At 47.0% G+C, this 24,005-nt stretch overlaps 1 protein-coding gene across 2 annotated transcripts in view; it reads left to right on the top strand.

Annotated features, from left to right (window-relative positions):
* The window catches only part of TNPO3 (transportin 3), a 62,391-nt gene extending 38,697 nt beyond the window's left edge, over positions 1 to 23,694 (top strand). Inside the window, exons 8-23 of one of the 2 annotated variants that reach the window (XM_069765431.1) lie at positions 51 to 197; positions 1,100 to 1,207; positions 6,842 to 6,933; positions 7,149 to 7,288; positions 7,673 to 7,864; positions 15,736 to 15,827; positions 16,841 to 16,905; positions 17,026 to 17,086; positions 17,982 to 18,122; positions 18,665 to 18,781; positions 18,902 to 18,996; positions 19,376 to 19,532; positions 20,833 to 21,000; positions 21,479 to 21,591; positions 21,838 to 21,931; positions 23,034 to 23,694. In XM_069765431.1, the coding sequence (XP_069621532.1) occupies positions 51 to 197; positions 1,100 to 1,207; positions 6,842 to 6,933; positions 7,149 to 7,288; positions 7,673 to 7,864; positions 15,736 to 15,827; positions 16,841 to 16,905; positions 17,026 to 17,086; positions 17,982 to 18,122; positions 18,665 to 18,781; positions 18,902 to 18,996; positions 19,376 to 19,532; positions 20,833 to 21,000; positions 21,479 to 21,591; positions 21,838 to 21,898 (1,749 nt within the window). In that variant the 3' untranslated portion in view covers positions 21,899 to 21,931; positions 23,034 to 23,694. Of the gene's footprint in view, positions 1 to 50; positions 198 to 1,099; positions 1,208 to 6,841; positions 6,934 to 7,148; positions 7,289 to 7,672; positions 7,865 to 15,735; positions 15,828 to 16,828; positions 16,906 to 17,025; positions 17,087 to 17,981; positions 18,123 to 18,664; positions 18,782 to 18,901; positions 18,997 to 19,375; positions 19,533 to 20,832; positions 21,001 to 21,478; positions 21,592 to 21,837; positions 21,932 to 23,033 lie in introns of both variants that reach the window. The other variant, XM_069765430.1, reaches the window with a different exon arrangement.
* Positions 23,695 to 24,005: the final 311 nt, after the last annotated feature.

Here is a 24,005-nt window from a genome sequence, read left to right as displayed (position 1 = left end):
TATAAAAGCGCAGAAACTCTGTTTTGATATTGCTATTTTTTCTCCTGCAGGTAGTCGAAATCTCATTTAACTTTTGGTATAGACTTGGAGAACATCTTTACAAAATAAATGACGCTGTTCTGCACAGCATCTTTAAGCCTTACATCCAGAGGCTCCTGCATGCTTTAGCCCGACACTGTCAGCTCGATCCAGATCATGTAAGTAACATTGTTAGGTAATGTAATTATCAGAAGATGGATTGCCATTGTGGAAGGCATCTAATACTTGTAGGAATGTGTAGACATTAGTGATAAGCGAGTGTACTTTTTGCTCGGGTTTTCCTGAGCATGTTCGGGTGGTCTCCAAGTATTTGTAACTGCTCGGAGATTTATTTTTTGTTGACGCAGCTGCATGAATTACAGCTGCTAGCCAGCCTGAGTACATGTGGGGGTTGCCTGGTTGCTAGGGAATCCTCACATGTATTCAGGCTGTCTAGTGTCTGTAAATCATGCAGCTGCGTTGACAAAAACGAAATCTCCGAGAACTAACAAATACTCACTCATCACTAGTAGACAATTCGTACCCACGGGTAGAAACCTTTTGGGCATATTTATGCTTGCTGTTCCCTACAGGTTTTCTAGAGAACTGCATGTGAATTTGGCAACAGAGTAGAAATGGAAAAACTGCAAATACGTTGTAGGGTCGAAAATACGGAAAAGGCTTTAGGCTCTATTCTTCTATATCTGCATTAGGTGACTGCAGAGGAAGGTGACTGCAGAGGAAGGCCCCTATGTCAGATTTTGGCCCCTCTGTACTCTACAATTGGCTTGAGGTTTCCTCCCTGTCCATATACCTTACTAGGTGGTGACTGGAGGAGAAATGTGCTACACTTGATGCTGACAGCCCATTTTATTTTAGGAATTGCTTGTTTCCACTGTGACACAAGATAAATAAGTGACCTTAACAATACTGTAAAAAAGTATTCTAATGGGTAGCAAGAGTTCAGCCTTTTGTTGCCTTAAAGGCACAGGTAATAGAACACTTGATCTAAGTTCAAGGCAAGTGCTAGCTTTTAGTGTTACGTTTTGTGAAACACCTTACTTTTTTTTTACATTTCCAGGAGGGAGTACCAGAAGATACGGATGATTTTGGAGAATTTCGTATGAGAGTGTCTGACCTTGTGAAGGATCTGATCTTTTTGGTGGGCTCTGTGGAGTGTTTCGCTCAGGTGTGTTTATATGCTTCACCCAGTGATATTTATGTACTTGTATGTCCATATTATCTTACTCTGTGCTAGTGTTAGCTAACGCTACAGTCAAAATTATTCAGCCACCAAATTAGGTTTATTAGGAAAATTTACAAATAGAGATGAGTGAACACCAGGATGTTCGGGTAGGGCGGGTTTTGCAGGACAGTTACAAAACGTTTGGGTACCAGAACAGTACCCAAACTCGCACCCCATTAACTTGAATGGGCGCCCGACCATCCAGTGTTTGCCATGCTGTCATGTGTATGACAGCGCGACAAGCACCATTTCTGATCTGCGGTAAAATAATCACCGCCGGTCATACAGTGCGGTTCCCACGCTATCAAACAGCTGTGATCGGAGGCGTAGTCCCATCAGCCTATGCAGCATCAATAGTAAAAAGATATAATGTGAAAAATAATTTAAAATATCGTGATATTCTCACCTTCCGGCGGCCCCCGCAGCCTTCCCGCTCCTTGCGATGCTCCCGGCAGCTCCCTTGAGGCAATGACCCCAGATGACGTATCGGTCTCGCGAGACCACTACTTCATCACAGGTCATTGTCGCGAGGCATTACTGGGAACGAGAGCATAGCGAGGAGCGAGAAGGCTGCGGGGGCCGTCGGAAGGTGAGAATATCACGATTTTTTATTTTAATTCTTTTTTTTTTTTTTTTCTTATACAAGTGTATGGTTCCCAGGGCCTGGAGGAGAGTCTCCTCTCCTCCATTCTGGGTACCAACCGCACATGATCCACTTACTTCCCGCATGGTGGGCATAGCCCCATCTGAAAAGTAAACGGATCAATGCATTCCTAGGTGTACAGAATCGCCGCGATTCCGCACAAAGAATGAACATGCTGTGTTTTTTTCCGGAGTGCGATTCCGCCGCGGAAAAAAAATGCAGCATGTGCACAAAAAATGCGGAATGCATTAAAATGATGGGATGCTTATGTAAGCCTTTTTTATTTTTTTTGGCGGAAAACGGCCGAAAAAAACGCTAAAAATGATGACCGTGTGCACATAGCCTAACACAGACTTTCTGGTGAAGGCTGTGTATGGTGTTTGGTACGGACGCCGAACTTTGCTATGTGGATTCGCCCATCTCTATTTGCAAATAAGCAATAATTCAACTGAAAGAGTGAAAATAGGACAGTACAGTAAATATAACAAAGAGTTTCAACAAATTTTGCAAAAACTTCCACTTTTTTGGACTTCTGCTGTGTATGAATTAAACAATCTTCAGGTGGTATGTCACCGTCCATATCTGGATCGCAACGTGCGGACTGACTTCGGGTCTCCTGACACAAAATTACAGCCGCATTAATATCTATTTATGAGGCCGTAAGTTCAAGTTGGGAGACCCGAGGTCAGTTCATGCATTGCGATACATATATGGACTGAAATACGGCCGTCTGGATCCGACCTTATTCAATCCTTCCGGACACAATCCCTTATAAGAACACACATTTACAAATCGGGTGTTGTCTCAAGCACACTTGAGAAATTGAAGACATCATTATTTTCATCAGCTGTGCTGGACTGGCTGGGGGTTTGTTGACTGATGGTTTATGGCATATTAGAAATATGGCTTAACCCTTCTGTGACCACCCAATGTAAAATTAAGTCATATGGGCTCGGCAGATGTATGGTGTGGGCTAAGAAACCGAGCCCTCACTATACATGGCAGATGCCATCAGTACTAGCACCGATCGTTTGCATTGCTGTCTCACATAGAGCTGATACCTGCACCTGATCGCCACTGTGCTCAGCATATATATATATTGAGGTTTGGTATTTGCCTGGGGGGCCTCTGCACCCGGACTCTTTCTTTGTGCTCTAATTCTCTTACATATATATATCTCTGTTTTCAAGAGTGCAGCTACAGCTGCACCGCATTTATGTCCTGTACGTGGCTATGGGCCACGTAGTCCCACACGGACCTGCCTCTCCTATTGGTGATTTGATGGTCTTAATGTAATCTGATCCGAAATATCTGGGTCTGCCAGCAAAATGTCCCAGTGTCTTTGCAAGGTTGACAAGATTTTTTTTTGTTACGATCATCAAAAGTCCCAATCAAGCGCGTAATATCACCCAATGTATTTCTGGTGACTGGGGTAAGCAGGCCTGTGCGGTTACTACCTAGTGCATGCTTGTAGCCAGCATTGATGACTCGTGCTGGGTATCCTCTATTGGAGAATCTTAGCCAATTATTTGATGTTACACATATATCTGTATATCTGCCTTGGAGACATCTATGGTTTAATACCTGATCTGGGGTGTCATTTGTATTCTCTTCAGAGGTTTTGGATTGGAGGTTTTTGATGTATTGGAAATCTATTGCATGTATAAAATATACAGCCGTCTATCAAGATACTACAGCCAATCAATACAGACACATTCTGTTTACCATCCATCATACTCTGAAATAGTGAGCATAATACAATACAAATCCTGTTTATGTCCAGCATTGTCACCTACATAATACATCTAGTTGTCAGGTTCATTATCATAAAGCACTTTATGGGTGTTGGTGACGGCTTGGTGAGGGATTTCCTTTTTTGGGGTCATCCCCCTAGGATGCCAACCTCTGCTGCCAGGTAGGGAAACGGAGTATTAGCTATCTGTTCCTCTAGATTCTTTCCATAAATCATTATATATTTTGACCTGGTTTTTGAATATTTAGCGCCTATGTCTCATCCACTCACCAATATTGTGCTTACTCTGTCGCCTCATTGGGGGACACAGGACCATGGGTGTTATGCTGCTGTCCACTAGGAGGCGACACTATGCATAATCTGAAAAAGATTAACTGTGGCTCCTCCTCTGCAGTATACACCCCTGGACGGCGTCAGCCTTCTCCAGTTTTTGCTTAGTGTCGCATAGGAGGCACACCAAAGATTTTTTACTCCGTTTTTTCCCGACGGATTATAGATGAAGAAAAGTGGGTCTCCTGTGAGACTCCCGGCATGGCTCCTTCCTCGGCCCCTATTATGGGGTGCCCAGTTGAAGTAGAGATGGCTATTCCCTATGTCGCTCCTTCCCCAGTCCCTCGGGTGCTGGTTCGAAGTCGAGAACCCCCCTCCTTCCCCAATTCCTTTTGGTTTCTGGTTTGAGGTCGAAGCGAGGATGAAGCCCCCTGAAGGTCATAGCAGCACCCTCCCTAATCCCCCTCTGGGGGCATTAGGTTGAGACTCCTCAGGTAGGGCCTGTACAGACCTCTTTTTATAGGCTATCAGTTGAACTGATATTTTTCTCTTAAGGTACCGTCACACTTAGCGACGCTGCAGCGATACCGACAACGATCCGGATCGCTGCAGCGTCGCTGTTTGGTCGCTGGAGAGCTGTCACACAGACAGCTCTCCAGCGACCAATGATGCTGGTAACCAGGGTAAACATCGGGTAACTAAGCGCAGGGCCGCGCTTAGTAACCCGATGTTTACCCTGGTTACCATCCTAAAAGTAAAAAAAAACAAACACTACATACTTACCTACAGCCGTCTGTCCTCCAGCGCTGTGCTCTGCACTCCTCCTGCTCTGGCTGTGAGCACAGCGGCCGGAAAGCAGAGCAGTGACGTCACCGCTCTGCTTTCCGGCTGACCGACGCTCACAGCCAGAGCAGGAGGAGTGCAGAGCACAGCGCTGGAGGACAGACAGCGGTAGGTAAGTATGTAGTGTTTGTTTTTTTTTACTTTTAGGATGGTAACCAGGGTAAACATCGGGTTACTAAGCGCGGCCCTGCGCTTAGTTACCCGATGTTTACCCTGGTTACCAGTGAAGACATCGCTGAATCGGTGTCACACACGCCGATTCAGCGATGTCTGCGGGGAGTCCAGCGACCAAATAAAGTTCTGGACTTTCTTCCCCGACCAGCGACAGCACAGCAGGGGCCTGATCACTGCTGCCTGTCACACTGGACGATATCGCTAGCGAGGACGCTGCAATGTCACGGATCGCTAGCGATATCGTCTAGTGTGACGGTACCTTTAGGTGTCAGGATTGCTTTTTAATTACTGATAGATTTCAGCTGGGCCGGGGAGACAGGGCAGCATTGGATCACAGCCGATTCTTTCTTCAAGGTGAAACCTTGTTTAGAAAAAAAGGCAGGGAAATGTTTTATTCGCAAAAAAGCATCAGCTGTGATCTCGTGCTGTCCTGTCTGTATACTCTTTTGCTTCCTCCCCTGCCCAGGAAATGTGGTATGATCAGACCATGTTCCTGTACCGTCAGACACAGCCATTACACAGCGCACAGTAGGGGCACATTTATAGGATTATCTCGGCACAGGAACATTTTTCTAAAACACATCCAATGGTGGAAATTATTATTCCAAGATCCTTTGATTTAAATCAACTTTTGTTTGTGGGGAAAACTTTTACACCCCTCGTCCCCAATCCTGTTTTCCAGAGCCATAAGATGTCAGGACAGCAGAAAAGCCATCCAGTGATGCCATTTTGGAAACTACACTTGTCAGTGAATCTTTGAGTGCAATTATTTTGGCCTCAAACTTTTTTTTTTTTCTAGACCAAGGCATGGAGTGGATGTGGCAAAGTGCAAGCTGCAAATATGCTACTTTAGTGCCATTGCCTTGGGCGAGGCTCGTGCTTCCGGAGATTTGTAACTATAAATTGGATGCTATAGACAAAACCCCTGATGGAACCATTCACTATAATGAGGCAAGGGTAGTTTCTTTGGACTCAGTTTGGCGTTGTCCCAAGGTGTGCATAAAGACGAACACCTCCTGTGACTCCATATGCCTCATCATGAATGGTTCCATCGCGGGTTTCATCTAAATCCTGTTATTTGGGGATTCTGACGGAAACTCCGATGTAAGTGCTTAGTGTAGGGTACAGGATACATGAAAACCAAATCTTGCACTGTGTTTTGGGAGGCAGAATTAACAAATATTTCTTCAACTTTTATTGAACCAGGGTTTATTTCTCTGTTCTTCTTCTACTTAGTCCCCCCATAAGACTTGAACATTTCATGCACTGATCTGATGCATTATAATACTTTTTTACTGCAGTTCATCACACCCATCATTGTTACCCTGACACTTGGGATATTGCTTCTAGCAGGGTCTAAGAGGCCAGTAAGATGGAGCTGCCTTCCGCTGTAAATCCTTACTTGCTGCTATTTCTGTTGACCGCAGTATCTAGGGGGTTAGCACAAATTGTGGCCAATGCAGCACGCATATACATCTGACACCCACTGCAATTCTGCAGATTGAGCACAACATCCTTATATCTCAGACTTCTAATGACTTCTGTAAAAAGGCATATTAGCGGTCATTAAGGGGTTAAGTCTATCATGGAGCAGATGGATGCTTTTACGACTGGCAGACTTCATTAGATCTAAATTTTGTCTACCCAGTGACCAGGCTTTATCTGAGGGTTAGAGGAGATGACTGGTTTTACCTGTCTCTTGTTTATGGATCTATTCACCTTGAGAGAACCACGAAGTGCCCCTAGGATTAGAAAAGCCAGGCTATTGTTAGTAGCCATGTTTACATGTGGTACCTCCTGTCATGCGTTGTTGGAGGCCTATGGGTTTGTGCTTTCTGGATGAACGTGCTGTTAATTTAATAGATTTTTTTCCATATTTTTTTTCTATCTCTAGCTGTATTCTACCTTGAAAGACAGTAATCCGCCATGGGAAGTCACGGAGGCCGTGTTGTTCATCATGGCTTCCATTGCCAAAAGTATAGACCCGTAAGTATCCCAAGACGACTGGCCAAAAATACAGAAACAAACTGGCTAAAGTATATTAATGCTGTGTGGAGCAACATGGGAATAACTGGGACCCATAGCCGTTCTCAGGAATGAATCGTTGCCACGCTGGCTATTAAAACATTTTCAGCTTTCCCCCAGGCCTTCAGTGTATTGGCCTACTTTGTGCCCCACCGCTTAATTTCTTTTTATTTCAGGGAGAACAATCCAACTTTAATGGAGGTGTTAGAAGGAGTGGTCCGGCTCCCTGAGTCCGTGCATGTTGCTGTGCGGTACACAAGCATTGAGCTGGTAGGGGAAATGAGCGAAGTCGTGGATAGAAACCCTCAGTTTCTTGGTGAGCATTTGTACCTGTTTCTCTTTTTCGTTTTTTTTTCCCAATTAGAAATGTTGTTTAGTTCTTCTGATTCTATGTGTCTCTTTCCCCATGTGCAGGCATTGCAGGACCTCAGGTATCCATGGTGACGACCACTGATATAGTGACAGATAGCTAGTGGTTGTAACCATGGATACATAAGGTCCTGCAATGACTGCACAGGAAATAGACATAGCAAATACTACATTTCTGATGATTGCTAATATTTTTATTATTATTAAACCTACTACATATTGGATAGGATCTTGGAGATGGGAATACCCCTTTATCTTCTCCCTGCTTTTATTGTAGCATCAGTTTTCAACATACTAATAGTAACCGTGTCTGAAACCTTTCTTGTTCTAGATCCTGTGCTAACTTACCTAATGAAAGGCTTATGTCAGCCTTCCTTGGCTTCCCCCTCTGCCAAAGCCATCCAGAATATTTGTTCTGTGTGTAGAGACCACATGGCACAGCACTTTAGCGGACTACTAGGGATTGCGAAATCTTTGGACTCCTTCACTCTACCACCTGAGGCTTCTGTAGGACTTCTAAAAGGTGAGGTGATATAAGTTCACGAGTGTATAAAAAAAAAAAAATCGTCCATTTTTCATCCATCTTGCCATCTGTATGTCGTCTGTTTGTCATCTGCTTTATATATCAAGGATTCAAAATATAATAAAAGTCCAAAATGTAGTTATGTATGTTAATAATAGCAATGTGCCTGTAAAAACAATGGTTGCCACACAGATAATATCTGCATAATATAGTTATTTTGGTAACACACTTGTTGAATTTTATTAAAAAGTCTAATTCCAAAAACTAATACGGCTAGTATTTTTAATTTTTTAAATACACTGACCAATGGTCCGTGTACTATCCATTTTGCATCCTGACGACTAATAAGCACCACTAAACAACACATTATGCTGAGCAAATTGTAACGGTTAGATTTAACATAACTTTTTTTTCATGTGACTCCATTTAAGTCCAGTTGTTCGCCAATTATTTTTTTAACATTTATTTTAGAGATTTAAACAGTACCTATCACTAGACTGGGGCTGACCATTTATTTAACCGCTGACTTAGTGCATAAAGCAACATTTAATAGGATCCCACTTTGCATGCCAGGATCCCACAAAACAAACGTTTGGCCTGGCTTTTCGTAGGCCAGTGGGTCCACTTATAAGTCAAAGTGTGAGATCCCAAAGTAGTTAAATCCTTTAAAGGGACTTTCTCCTTCGCCTCATTGGGGGACACAGGACCATGGGTTATGCTGCTGTCACTAGGAGGCTGACACTAAGCTGAGACAAAAAAGGGTTAGCTCCTCCCCTGCAGTATACACCCTCATGCTGGCATGCAGAGACCCAGTTTAAGCTTAGTGTCCGTAGGAGGCACACTGATTTTTTCTCTCTTTTTTCATCTATTCCGGTCGAAGGGGGCGACGGATTCTTCTAAGGTCCGATCTCCCCCGAACCAACAACAGGCGAGCACGGGAGTTTCACCTCACCGTATCCTCTCCTGCGACGTGGGAGCCACTGCCTGAGCTGTCCTTTTTTTGGGCGACGGTTTCTCCCCTAATGGGCCCCGATCTCCCCTTATACAGACGAGCACTGGTGTTCCTACCTCCAGTATCCTCCTCTGCAGCCAGGCCTTTTTATTGCCGGACATCTGCCCTGTCCACCAGGTTCTACCCTCGGCTGTACAGTGGCTTTATCCCAGTGGCGTCCGTGCAGACCACACTGCATCACCAATGTGACTTGTGACTCAGGTGGTGGACGGTTCCTCTCCACCCCCCATGTGGGGTAGGTGGATAGAAGGCTTCCCAACCCCTGCACCGTTCCTATATATGGCACCATGGTTCCCTCTCACCTCCATCTTCAGGGTAAGTGCCCGGTGGGGGGACTGGGGGGGGGGTGTCGCCGGCGGTCAGGAGGGCTCCTCATCCCTGGGCTCCATCTGCAGGCTTTTTGGGCGGTCCCTGTCCCTTTCCGGCGCTCGCGACCGCGCGCCGGGCCGAGGCCGCAAATTTAGTCCCCGGCTTCGGCCTAGCCGCTGGTCGCCGCCGCTAAGCTCCGCCCACTCCAGCCAGTGTCTGTGGCGCCGCCCCCCGCTCCTGGCGCTTCTCACAGCCGCCGAGATTTCTCTTCCTGATCTCGGCGGCCATCTTGGTCCCTCTCCTCAGCGCCGCAGCTCCTGCCTGTCGCATCTCTGGCGCGTCAGTGGCCCACGTGCAGCCGGCTTCCTCCTCTCAGAGTGAACACCCCAGCAGTTCGTCTCTCCTGGATAGCGGGACACAGGACCGGGGTAAGGAGACATCGTTAGCTCCCCTCTGCAGCGCCCTCTCAGTCACTGGTCACCTCTATATAGACCCTGTAATTTTGTCTGCATTAGCATCATGTCGCAGTCAAGGTCTAAAAAATCTTCTAAGGTGCATACAACCTTCTTTTCTGCGTGTACCACCTGCCAGGCCCCTCTTCCCAGGCCTCAAAGCTCTCCCCTCTGCTCTGCCTGCGATGCCCCGTGTGCCCAGGAGCCCTCCACCGCCGCCGACCCTGGAGTACCTAGCCCCCCCCCGTGGGTCGCCTCGCTTTCTCAGTCCGTGGATTTTTTAGCTAACGCCATCAAGTCCATTCAAAATCCTCCCGGGGAACGGGGCAATCCGCTACAGGTGCTAAGGGATCCCTCCATAGCAGGGGAATCGTCGGCCAGCAGGGGCCGCTCGCCTCTTAAAGAGGCACGGTCGTCCAGAAAACGGACCCGTACTACCTCTCCGGAGCGTTCTCCTCGTCACTCAGACTCTGGCAGCTCCACCTCTCGCTCACCCTCTTTGGGGGCTCGAAGCGTTCAGGACTCTGAACATGAGTCTGAAATTTCTTTGGATCCGGAGGCTCCGGAGTTCAGAGCCACGGTTGACTCCCTCATCGTAGCAGTCAATCACGCACTAAAGGTGGATGACGATTCTAATTCCGCTCCGGAACATGCGGTCTCCTTTTCCAGAACCAAGCGTTCTCACAAAGCTTTTGCCTCTCATCCAGCCTTCCTGGACATAGTCAGGCGTCACAGGGAACACCCAGACAAGCGCTTCACGGGTAAGAAGGTCTTGGTTTCCAAGTATCCCTTCTCAGCTGATCTCGTGAAAGACTGGACGGATCCCCCCACGGTAGATCCGCCGGTCTCGCGCCTGGCTTCTAAGACTCTTCTTTCAGTCCCGGAGGGCGCTTCAATTAAGAGTCCCACCGAACGCCAGATAGACTCTCTAGCTCGCTCGGTGTACGAAGCCTCTGGCTCGTCCCTGTCTCCCTCCTTCGCCGCGGCCTGGGTGTCCAAGGCTATGGTTTCCTGGGCGGATGCCCTAGCGAAATCCATTAATGAGCAGGACCTCCCCTCGGAGATGGCGGACCTGGCTAAGCAGCTAGCCATGGCCAGCGATTATGTTATGTTCGCATCTCTCGACGCGGCAAATTGCGCTGCTTCGGCGGCTTCCAACGCCATCGCTATTAGAAGGGCCCTTTGGCTCAGAGATTGGCGCGCAGACTCTTCCTCTAAAAAATCCCTGATTTCTCTCCCTTTTCAAAGCGGGCGTCTTTTCGGCGAAAAGCTTGACCAGCTTATTTCCGACGCCACAGGGGGAAAGAGCAAGTTTCTTCCCCAACAGAGGCCCAAGGCGGCTTTCCAGCGCCAGCCTTACTTTCGTTTTCGGCCTTTTCGTACCAACTCTGCCTGGTCCAATCCCTCTGGCCTTCCCAGATCGGACCGCTCCGCCCGCGCAGACAGAGACGTTCGTCCATCCTTCAGACCTAATCCCTCCTGGCGCGGGAAACCGAGGCAGCCCCGAACCAGAGGTTCCAGACCTCCCAGATTCCCTTCTCAATGACTCGGGAACAGCGCCAGTCGATCCCAGAAGAGTAGGCGGTCGTCTACTCCTTTTTCAACAAGCCTGGCTCTCCGTCGTTCACGACGAATGGGTCAGAGATCTGGTATCGTCTGGCTACAAGATAGAGTTCTCCTCTCCCCCTCCCACTCGGTTCTTCCCCTCTCGTCTTCCCAGTTCGGGAGCTCAGTCTCGCGCCCTTCTTTGCGCCATCCACTCCCTCCGCCAGAGCGGGGTCATCGTGCCGGTCCCGGAACACGAGAGGTTCAGAGGCTTCTACTCAAACCTCTTCGTCGTGCCAAAGAAGGACGGGACCGTTCGTCCCATTTTGGATCTGAAGCTTCTGAACAGGTGCGTGAGAGTCCGGCACTTCAGGATGGAATCGCTCAGATCAGTCATCTCCTCCATGGAAAGAGGGGAATTTTTGGCCTCGATAGACATCAAGGATGCCTATCTTCACATCCCGATCTTCCCGCCTCATCAGAGGTTCCTTCGCTTTGCCATTCGAGAGGACCATTTTCAGTTCACAGCCTTGCCCTTCGGTCTCGCCACGGCGCCCAGGGTGTTCACCAAGGTCATGGCGGCTGTCATGGCCATTCTTCACTCTCGAGGAGTCGTCGTATTACCTTACTTAGACGATCTCCTCATAAAGGGCCCGTCGTTTCAGGCCTGCGAGTCAAGCGTCCACATTTCCCTGGATTCGCTTTCTCGCCTGGGCTGGCTGATCAACTTAGACAAGTCATCTCCCGTTCCTTCCCGTCGGATCTCCTTTCTGGGAATGATCCTGGACACTTCAAGGGGGCTGGTTTTGCTTCCTCGGTCCAAGGTCCAAGCGCTCCAGCAGGGAGTCCGTACACTCTGCCATCCTCGCCCGCGAACCATTCGGTTCGCCATGAAGATCCTGGGAAAGATGGTTGCGGCAATCGAAGCTGTTCCCTTCGCTCAACTCCATCTCCGCCCCTTACAACAGGCTCTGCTGGACAACTGGGACAGGAGTCTCTTTTCTCTCGACCTCCCTTGTCCCCTGTCTCCTCGGGTCAGACATTCTCTCATTTGGTGGACCCTGGGACCATCTCTTCTCCAGGGGAAGTCCTTCCTCCCGTTCCGCTGGTTAGTGGTAACCACCGACGCCAGTCTTCTTGGCTGGGGGGCGGTGTTTCTTCACCACTCGGCCCAGGGTCGTTGGACTGCTCGGGAATCCAGCCTCCCCATCAACATTCTGGAGATTCGTGCTATCAGACTTGCTCTGATTCACTTCCACGCTCTGCTTGCGGGTCACCCAATAAGAGTCCAATCGGACAACGTCACGGCGGTGGCTTACATCAACCACCAGGGGGGTACCCGCAGCAGGGCGGCGATGAGGGAAGTCTCTCTCATCCTTCGTTGGGCCGAGACCAACCACTCCATCATCTCGGCGGTGCACATTCCGGGAGTCGAGAACTGGGCAGCGGACTCCCTGAGCCGCCAGGGCCTTGCCTCGGGGGAATGGGAACTTCACCCAGAAGTTTTTCACCAGATCTGTCTTCGCTGGGGGACCCCGGACGTGGATCTGATGGCATCCAGATGGAACGCCAAGGTCCACAACTTCATCGCTCGATCTCGGGATCCCCAGGCCATTGGAGTGGACGCGCTAATTTCTCCGTGGCATCATTTTCAACTCCCATACGTGTTTCCTCCTCTTCCCTTACTGCCGAAGGTCATCCGAAAGATCAGGACGGAGGGAGGACCGGTCATTCTGGTCGCCCCAGACTGGCCTCGTCGCGCTTGGTACGCGGAGCTCGTTCAGCTCGTAGCCGACGTCCCCTTGCGGTTGCCAGACCGCCCAGACCTACTTCGCCAAGGACCGATCTACCATCAGAGCTCAGGGGCCCTACGTTTGACGGCGTGGCTGTTGAAACCTGGATTCTAGCTCGTGCTGGTTTCTCTCAGCAGGTCATTCCTACCATGCTAAGTGCTCGCAAGGCGTCCTCTGCCTCTATCTACCACCGCGTCTGGAAGACCTTCTTTTCTTGGTGCAGGCTCCGAGGGCTCCCTCCGCTCAGCTTCTCCATCCCTTGTATCCTGAATTTCCTTCAGTCCGGTCTGGATTCCGGTTTGGCCCTGAGCTCTCTTAAAGGTCAGATCTCAGCCTTATCCGTGCTGTTCCAGCGTAGGATCGCCACCAACCTTCAGGTCAAGACTTTCATTCAGGGAGTCTCCCATGTTGTTCCTCCTTACAGGATGCCTTTGGAGACCTGGGATCTCAATTTGGTCCTGGGGGCTCTCCAGGAACCGCCGTTCGAACCCCTTCAAGACGTTCCGCTCTCTGTTCTCTCTTGGAAGGTTGCCTTCCTGGTAGCGGTGACGTCCATCAGAAGGGTTTCAGAGCTCGCCGCTCTATCCTGTCGGGCACCTTTCCTTGCCTTTCATCAGGACAAGGTAGTCCTACGTCCTTCTCCCGCGTTTCTTCCAAAGGTGGTCTCCTCTTTCCACCTTAACGAGGACATCATCCTTCCCTCCTTTTGTCCGCAGCCTAAACATAGGGTCGAGAAGGCTCTCCATACTCTGGACGTGGTACGGGCTCTCAGGAGGTACATTTCCAGGACGGCACACTTCAGAAAATCGGACGCCCTTTTCGTGCTCCTGGAGGGTCACAGAAAGGGTTTGGCGGCGTCTAAATCCACGATAGCTAGATGGATCCGATCTGCTATCCAGGAATCCTATCGGGTCAGGGGCAGTCCTATCCCGGCGGGGATTAGAGCTCACTCCACTCGGTCGATGGGTGCTTCCTGGGCCATCCGGCACCAGGCATCAGCGGAGCAGGTTTGCAAGGCCGCAACGTGGTCCAGCCTGCATACCTTCACAAAGCATTACAATGTGCATATCCAATCCTCTGCGGACGCGGCCCTTGGCAGGCGTATCCTGCAGGCGGCCGTTGCGCATTGGTAGTCAGATGGTACATGAAGTTACGTGGTTGTATTGTTTCCCTCCCAGGGACTGCTTTGGGACGTCCCATGGTCCTGTGTCCCCCAATGAGGCGAAGGAGAAATAGGGATTTTTGTGTGTACTCACCGTAAAATCCTTTTCTCCGAGCCACTCATTGGGGGACACAGCACCCACCCTGGTAGCCTTACGGCTAGTTATCTTTTTTAGTCTTTGACTGTTGTTTGACATGTTATGTTCCAATGTTTTTTGATATATTGTTCTCATTATCCTACTGCTTTTGCACTTAACTGGGTCTCTGCATGCCAGCATGAGGGTGTATACTGCAGGGGAGGAGCTAACCCTTTTTTGTCTCAGCTTAGTGTCAGCCTCCTAGTGACAGCAGCATAACCCATGGTCCTGTGTCCCCCAATGAGTGGCTCGGAGAAAAGGATTTTACGGTGAGTACACACAAAAATCCCTATTTCTTGGACTTGATATTGATGTCCTGTTCTATGGATGCCATTGACATTGGATCTCTGGGATCCTACTTCTGGCAACCCCACTATTCGGCTGATTGATCGGCCACTGGAGTTCTGCGTCAGGTTGTCACTTCAGCGAGGTCTGAGTTTTTCCCCTTTCACCAAGCACAACACTTAATTTTGTGGTGTCTGTGCCTGATATTACAGCTCAAAATCTACAGAGCAGTGCTTGGTAAAAAGTGAAGAAATCGTAGATGCCGCTGCAGTGCCATAGGACCATTAGAGTATGTGTTCACGTTCAAGATTACATCCGGATTAGGCTACTTTCACACTAGCGTCGGATTCGGCCCGTCGCATTGCGTCGGGCCGAGATTCCGACGCTAGCGTTTGTTGCGCCGCACAACGGGTGCAGCGGATGCATTTCTCCGGCGCATCCGCTGCCCCATTGTGAGGTGCGGGGAGGTGGGGGCGGAGATCCGGCCGCGCATGCGCGGTCGGAAAAAGCGGTCCGTCGGCAGCAAAAAACGTTACATTTAACGTTTTTTGTTCCCGGTGGTCCGGCGCAACCGTCGCACAACTGTTGCGACGTGTGTCAATTCGTCGGTAATGTTACTCTTTGGGGCAAAAACGCATCCTGCAAACAACTTTGCAGGATGCGTTTTTTCCCCTAAATGACGCATTGCGACGTATTGAAAACGACGCTAGTGTGAGAGTAGCCTTAGCTGTGGATTGGACGCTGCGTAGAGCCGCAGCGTTCAACCCGCAGTGTCCAGATGTTACCGCATAGTGGAGGGAATTTTTTTCCCGTCTCCAGTATGCATGCGAGCACGCACCCTGCGGTTACGGACATGCGGCGCGTCTTTTTAGAACGCAGCATGTCTATTTACCTTGCGGCAACACTCCATCGCCGCAAGGTAAATCACAGGGCCCTATGTATGGGGTGCAGAAATTCCGGATGTTAAGGACCGAGGACACGCACCCTTAGTCAGTTGATCAGTGCCAGGAGTCTGACGCTCACAGGTCTGATATTAATAGACTGTATTGTAATATATAGTAGAAACAATGCAAGACCTCAATGAAATTATGGATGCTATGTATTTCACGTTATTTATGGCAGGGCATAAAAGTATTTCCACTCTCACACCCATTTCCATCTCACTACCCCACTGTAGGCACAGCATTAGTCCTGACACGTCTGCCTCTGGATAAGATCTCGGAGTGCTTGAGCGAGCTGTGTTCTGTCCAGGTTGAATCACTTAAAAAGGTGAGAAATTCTGTCCTATATATTTATGATTGGCTTGCTTTCTCATATGTAATTCAGATGAAATGATTGAATGATTTGTATGCAACTAGCAAACTTTTTACTAATATTCAGAGTGTTCTATGTAGAGGTCAAAAGTGTGATATCAAAGGAAAAAAGTAATTTTCATGGTCAAGAGCATCTGCACAGAAATATTTTGGGTGTAGTCTTAAAGGGGTATTGGCATCCTGTCTCACCAGTACAAAACATTCAAGACCCCTGACACAAAATCCGCTGTCAGTTCTGATCATTGGCTATATTGTGATTGTTTGCTTATGGTTTTAAGGAAAGTGGGAGCGTCTGTTGGGGGGAGCGTCTGTTGGAGAGTTGTGGGGAGCGTCTGTTGTGGGGAGCGTCTGTTGTGGGGAGCGTCTGTTGTGGGGAGCGTCTGTTGTGGGGAGCGTCTGTTGTGGGGAGCGTCTGTTGGAGAGTTGGGGGAGCGTCTTGGAGAATTGGGGGAGCGTCTGTTGGAGAGTTGGGGGGAGCGTCTGTTGGAGAGTTGGGGGAGCGTCTGTTGGAGAGTTGGGGGGAGCGTCTGTTGGAGAGTTGGGGGAGCGTCTGTTGGAGAGTTGGGGGGAGCGTTTGTTGGAGAGTTGGGGGAGCATCTGTTGGAGAGTTGGGGGGAGCGTCTGTTGGAGAGTTGGGGGGAGCGTCTGTTGGAGAGTTGGGGGGAGCGTCTGTTGGAGATTTGGGGGGAGCGTCTGCTGGGAGCGTCTGTTGGAAAATTGTGGGAGCGTCTGTTTGGGGGAGCGTCTGTTGGAAAATTGTGGGAGCGTCTGTTTGGGGGAGCGTCTGTTGGAAAATTGTGGGAGAGTCTGTTTGGGGGAGCGTCTGTTGGAAAATTGTGGGAGCGTCTGTTTGGGGGAGCGCCTGTTGGAAAATTGTGGGAGAGTCTGTTTGGGGGAGCGTCTGTTGGGTGTGTGAATATAGAGTGCATTTTCTGATTTTCTGCTCATTTTACTCAGCTTCTCTCACAGGATCCTAATAATGGTATATCGTCTGACCCTACACTGTTTCTGGATAGACTGGCGGTCATCTTTAGGTAAGTTTGTCATAAGACATTTAGTTATCTCATGGTAATATTTTGATGTTAGAGAATATAAAAAATAAAGTAGAGGATTATACTGAAACTGATGCTAAAACCTGTTTTGTTTTTTTTAAGGCATACTGCGCCCACTGTGGAAAATGGGCAGACACATCCATGTCAAAGAGTCATTCAAGAAGTAAGTACCAAAAGTGGGGCTGTTGTCAACCCATCTAAAGAATTTTTCTGGTGACACAGCATGTTCATGTTGTAACTGGGACACAGCAGTGTGTAAGTAAAAAAAAAAAAAAAGGCACTAGCCACTCTACTATAGCAAGTTAAGCAGCTAAAATGTACGAAAATATATACCGTAATTTCTTTACAAATTATTAGGGATGCGTGAATAGCTTTGGATAAGTGCTACAGTGCTTCCCGAATAGCTGCCTCGGTAACCTGGAGCGCTCCTGATAATCAGGTGTTCGGCGCCGTATCTGCATGTGTCGCGGCTGAGAGCCCAACACACAGGCTCTCCATGCATGTGTTGTGACTGTCACACAGCCATGACACAGGCAGCTGATTATCAGGAGCGCTCCAGGTATCCGGGTTACCGAGGCAGCTATTCGGATAAGCACTTATCTGAAGCTATTCGCTCAACCCTACTAATTATCCAAAATGAGCATCATTCATTGTTGCAGATTTTAATTGCTTCTCAAAGTGTAAAATCACCCTCTTCGTCTCCACATAATAATACATGTGAAGACCGAAACCTTCTCCCCGGATAGATCCAAAACCTATAAATCACATATACATAAGCCATAGATCAGAAATAATTACCCACAGATCAGCGAATGAACTAGGATCAATTAATACCCATTCCAAATAAGACCAAAGAAGCATGGTGTATACAAGGAGAAGGACATTACGCTATTTAATAGAAAAGGCGTCTTTTTTTTTTGTACATTTTGGCTGTTTGACATACAGTATTATGGGGGCTAGTCCCAGTTTTTTCCATCGTGTTTGTATTTTGGGTGTGTGGCACTGCATCTCTTTATTCGGGTGGTGCCTACTACACAGTTAATGTCCTCTATTCTCAGATATGGCCTGTGATGTCAGAAACCTTAAATAAGCACCGGGCGGACAATCGTATTGTGGAGCGGTGTTGTCGATGTCTCCGCTTTGCTGTTCGGTGTGTCGGGAAGGGATCGGCTGCTCTCTTACAGCCTCTTGTAACTCAGGTATTTCACAATATACAGCAGCCATATTGGAATAGTGGATTATATCCACTGATTTATATGCAAGAGTAGACCCCCCCCCACCGATCTGTGCAATGAAAGGCCTCAGGTGCTTTTGTTATGTGCTTCTCCTATATCGCCAAGAAAACGCTAGGACTGTGGATTAAAGTGCTTTTTTTCTTGCGTGCCAGCTTCTCCAACATTAGCTCAAAGCTGACCGTGTTCAGAAGAGCACAGGGGGGTATCTGGCCTTTGGAGGCCAGTGGATGGTCTACACTATTGATCTTCTACTGATTCTGTCCATATGACCAATGAAAAGAAGGTTCTAACTAGAAGATTACAGCACTGATCACCAGTGCACACATTTTGGGTTTCTGGAGACCCTGTATCCATACAATGGTGCTCGTATGTGTCGCTATAATGTTCCAATACTTATTTTATTTTTCTCAAATCTACTGAACTTCAGCATTGTAAACTGTACATGTGTTATTGTGTCTACAATTCCATTTATCCCTCCATGCATTAACTCTGTGTTTCCTCACTAGATGGTAGACGTGTACCAGATGCACCAACACTCATGCTTCCTCTACCTAGGCAGCATTCTGGTGGATGAGTATGGAATGGAGGAAGGTTGTCAGCAAGGTTTGCTTGATATGCTGCAGGTACGTTTCTTCCCAGAGGATAGAAAGCTCTGCTTTCCTTCTGCAGCAGCCTATTTCCATGTAAGCATTGTCGCCTTGTAATGTGAAATTACCTGACATTTTCCTTATGTTTAATACCAGGCTCTGTGTGTTCCCACCTTTCAACTACTTGAGCATCCAAATGGGCTCCGTAATCACCCAGATACAGTAGATGACATGTTCCGGCTCTTAACAAGGTAATGTATGTAGGAATCCTCTTATTATGAACTGATTGAGTGCACTTATGCCACATACTGTCCAACCATTTTTATCATTTTACCCCATTATTATTATTTATTGTTATAGCGCCATTTATTCCATGGCGCTTTACATGTGAGGAGGGGTATACATAATAAATACAAGTACAATAATCTTAAACAATACAAGTCATAACTGGTACAGGAGGAATGAGGACCATTCTGTTCTGTTTTGCCAGTTATCAATTGCTTCCTGATTGTAAATTAGTGTGTAATGTCCATCACTTCTGGGTATTAGGCTTATTTAATTTTGTATTCGCAATATCCTCTTTCCAGTTCTTTGCATTCATCATGTCACCTTGTGTATGTGCTCCCATAGGTTCATCCAGCGTTGTCCTGTTGTCCTGCTGCGCAGCCAGGTCCTGGGGCATGTTCTGCAGTGGGCCATCGCTGCTACAACACTAGACCATCGAGATGCCAACTGTAGTGTCATGAAGTTTCTCCGTGATCTTATCCACACTGGGGTGTCCAATGATGTAAGTCTTACTCTGTGCTGAATGGTTGCTGTAGGTGGAGGAGCTTGGGAGTCAATTCATTGCTCATGAAGATAATTTAGGTCTCCTGTAGTTGAGGTGATGACATTTTGAAAAGAAAAATAATTTGTAACTAATTTTTAAGTAATTAGACAACAAGAAGTGTACCTAGTACACATGAGATAATATAAATATAATGTAGTTCAAGTCTAAGGATGGTTTCACATGATTGCTGTTTGATCGGCTGCAGGTCTCACGACCTGAACTCAACAGTGTCATAGGCTTGTATGAGGCTGTTAAAGAGATTCTCCAGGAATATGATAAAAAATGGCCGCCATCACATATATGAAACTGCAGCACGATCTTGTCTGGATGGGTTGCAGCCTGAAGAAACTCTGCTTAAGAGTATCAGAGGATCCGCATCATGAGCAAGCATGACTGATCTCTTCAGTCAGCCTTGGAGTAGGGCTGTGATTGGAGAAATAAAAGCTTCTCGGCTCACTGAGCTCAAAATTTTTTTTTTTTTTCCTCCAGCCTCATACTGCTCCGAGTCCATTTGTAAACCTGTTTTGCTGAATCAGTGACAGTTTTAGAGCTGGACACAAAGACTGAATGGAGGAGGATGAAGCTATAGAAAATTTAAAAAAAAAGCAAAACATTGCAATCAGTCAAGAAGTTTTGTTTTACGCTTCTCTGACTGTTGAAACATGTCTCGAGCAGTGTTTTCATAGGCAGCCAGCCATCCTTACACATGACTAGGAAAGGTTGCAGCTTGAAATATGTGATTACGGCCAAGTTTGGATCAGAAGGCTCCTTGTTTCTCTGGATATCACGGTCCGTTCTCGGAACATGACTGTCATGTCTGAAACCTGCCTAAGAAAGGTATCCTAAACAAGAAAATTCTGTTCACTGCTTTTTCGAGCCAGTGCTCCATTCATTCTTTGTGACACTGGTGAAAACTGAGTGCTGTACTGAATAATGTCCTGTAGTCCCAGAGAGATTTAATAATGTGGAGGTTCACATGTGTGGCTACTGCTTTATTCCAATGGGGCATCTCAGAGCCCTGTTCGCGGGATCAGTGGGGATAACAAACCCCCACCGATCACTAGTTACCATCTTGTGGATAAAAGCGAACATTTTGGGAATAATCTTTTAGGGACTGTAAATACTATTTTTCTATATATAATGACTTAAGATAGGAAATCTTCTTTCGTGTGAAAATGAGATGTTTTGTAACAAGGATTGGTATTTGATCCCGTCAGAGAAGCTTTTCACGTCTTGTTTCCTCTGTCTGAATTTCAAGCATGAAGAAAACTTTGAGGTACGGAAAGACCTGATCCAACAGGTGCTGGGCCAGTTTGGGCAACAACTGATTAATCAGCTTCTACATTCGTGCTGTTTCTGCCTCCCACCTTATACCTTGCCTGATGTGGCTGAAGTCATCTGGGAGATCATGATGTGCGACAGGCCGGTAAGGAAAACGTTCTCTGTGGATCTCTTTGCTCATATTGGCTGATAGCCTTGAAATGAATGACTTTTGCTAGTGCAGTAATTCATTGGAAGTCAATTTTGGTGGACTCTCATATGCTGGAAAAATGCATACATGCAAAAACGCATGTTTGTGCCATGTATTTTTTGTATGTGTTTATTGATGCTTCGCTTTTTTTGTGTGTCTTCCCCTATGGGTGAAAAACACTGAAAGAATTGACATAATGCAGATTTGAAACGGCTTTAAATCTGTATGGGAAAAATAAGCAACATGTGTATGAGATTTCAGAAATCACATTCACTTAGGTGGGACATTAAAATGCTGCATTCCTTTGGTGCAAAAATGCGACGTGTAAACATACCCTAACTGGGCAAGTTTCTTCCCGAAATTCTTGGTTTGTAACTTGCATATTCAGAATCCGAGTTTATGCGAGTGAACCCTTTTTAATTTCTCCTTTCAGACATTTTGTAGGTGGCTGGAAACATCGTTGAAGAGTTTACCAAAGGAGATATCAGGGGGTGCTATAACAGTGACACATAAACAATTAACAGATTTCCATAAGCAAGTCACAAGGTGAGACAGATTACTGGGTGACCACGCATTAGACAAGATGTGCAACAGTATCGCACAAAGATCAGGTCTGATGTCAATCGGACGACCCGATAGACCAAGGGGCCATCACCTGAGATACGTGTGCGTTGTCATGTTATTTCCACATCACACTTTTAGAATCTTCTACCTTTCTGGCCTGTGTTTGGGTGATTCTGTGACCCACACCCTTGTGCCTGGTAACTACTGACTTTCCTTTGTGTGTTCCAGTGCGGAGGAATGTAAACAGGTGTGTTGGGCTCTGAGAGATTTCACCAGGTTATTCCGATAGCAGTGCTCCTACGTCACCAGCCTGTCTGCCACGGTGAGTTGTTTGCTTTGGATCCCAGGTTGGTTTTTACTGCTGGTGGGAACAGGTGATTCATACCTGGTACAACCGCCTGCTCGAAACTGTAGCTCCTATTTGACACATACCCATCTGAAGCTACACACTGTACATGGATTTCCTTAATTGCCATCATTTTGCAGAATGTATTTTCAAGACTTATTACAATGTGCATCTCAGGAGCTTCTCCTGAGAACAGAAGCCATACCAGGCTTTTTCATTCCATCTATGCACATGGCGGCACCATTGTAAGTGTGCCGTTATATTTGCCACTTAATTTGTGCATAGCAGAGTTCATTTTTTTAGTGAGGACTCTAGCCTAAAAAAAAGTGCTTTGGTCTCTTAAATGAAATCTGAACTGCAGGCAGGATGTTGTAGAGCAGGAGCGATAAGACAGTTTTATGAGAGAAGTTTCAATAAAACTTTTATTTGAATTCATCAGCATACCCCTGGCGCCCTCCCCCCTGCCGGTGGTATTAAATGCTGCTGTTAAGAGATTGACAGCAGAATTTAACAGGTTAATAGCCGCGGGTGGAGCTCTGCCTATAACCTGATAAAGGCACATGATGGCTGATTAAACCAGCCATCATGTGTGGAGAAAGGTGCGGGCTCAGCATGCGAGCCACATCAAAGGCAGGGACATGACCTGTAACATAAATGTACATCATGTGTGAAGGGGGTTAAAGTATGCTTTCTTTGAAACGCTGGTGTGTTTCAGGAAAATATACGCCCTGCTGCCAAGCTCTGGTTCATAGTGACAGCCCTTACCCTTTGAAGGGAACCTGTTTCCATGACAAAAGCGATAAACTGCTTTTGTTTTCTTGCTGGTGTCTTGGGCTGTCTTAATAGATTGCAGGATCTTTAATCCTGCTCTGTAAATTTACAATCGTAGAGTATTGAAGCCCAGGACCAAGCGTCACCTTGTTTTTTTTTCCATTGACCATTTCAAAAACGGTTCCATCACCCCTCCATTCCTGTAACTGTTGTAAAATATCTTGCATTTTTTTAGGCAGAATTTTGATTCTGGTACATGTAAGCAGTCTCCATATGTATAATGATTTTCTTTTCTTGTTCCTCTCAGTGAAGTCAGGTTACCCAGGCCACTAAGACGGCACCTTCCGAACAGAGAACCATTGTGGATTGGCTTCTATACCCCATAGTGTGTGATGCCAAATGGGGGACGCAAAGCAAGGGCAAACACAGACCAGAAAGCTTTGTGGATGGCGTCCCCATGTAACGTGTGCTGAAGATAATGTAAAGAACTGGGAAAAATCATAAAAGTTAAACCCCTTCACTTCTGGTCAGAGGAAAATGTTCCCTGTAGAGCTGTGGTTTCCACAGTAGTAAGAACCTCGGTGATCAAACCGTGCCAGAAGTGTACTGATATCCCAATCCCCCACAGTGCCACATTGTCCTAATATTCGGGGGTGAAGGGGTTCTCCAGGCAATGCTGTGTGCCCAAGTGCTACATATGCATTATGGGAGAGATTGGGGAGGGGAGAAGACGGTGGGGTTAGGAGGGTGTAGAGCTTTCCTTGATGGACTTGTTTTAAAAAAAATAAAATACAAGAAAATACTTTAAAAAAATTGTAATGGATAAGAAAAAAACAAAAAAAAAAAGAAGCAAGCCGTCAGATGAGATCATCAGTTGGCAGAAATAAAAATTTGCGTGAATGCAAAAAAAATATGCAGCTAAACTTTCTGTGAAAAGAAAAAGTGCAAATAAAACTTACAAAAATGAATTTTACCTTGTGTGACAAAATATGTGCTTCATGGCGTTTTGTGAACTGTTTTCTCGTATGCAAATGCTACTAGAGCCATGGACATAATGGTGCTGTGGTATAGAGGGCAAGTTAATTCCCGCATGTAAGTGCAGTCCGAGTGTATTATGGCCAGGGTGAGGCATACATGGACAAGTTTTCTTTTTTCCTCCAATAATGGGATTGGAGCAGGAAAGTAAAGGCAGCCCTCCATTACATTTACCTGCGATTTGCATACAGACACAACCAGAAGACCAAGCTGTCTCTGTTATACCACCCAAGTTTGTGAGTCA

Source organism: Ranitomeya imitator, chromosome 4 (assembly GCF_032444005.1).
Source record: "Ranitomeya imitator isolate aRanImi1 chromosome 4, aRanImi1.pri, whole genome shotgun sequence".
Lineage (NCBI taxonomy): Eukaryota > Metazoa > Chordata > Amphibia > Anura > Dendrobatidae > Ranitomeya > Ranitomeya imitator.
Note: the sequence above shows the minus strand (reverse complement) of the source record. Positions and strands in the feature narration are given on the sequence as shown.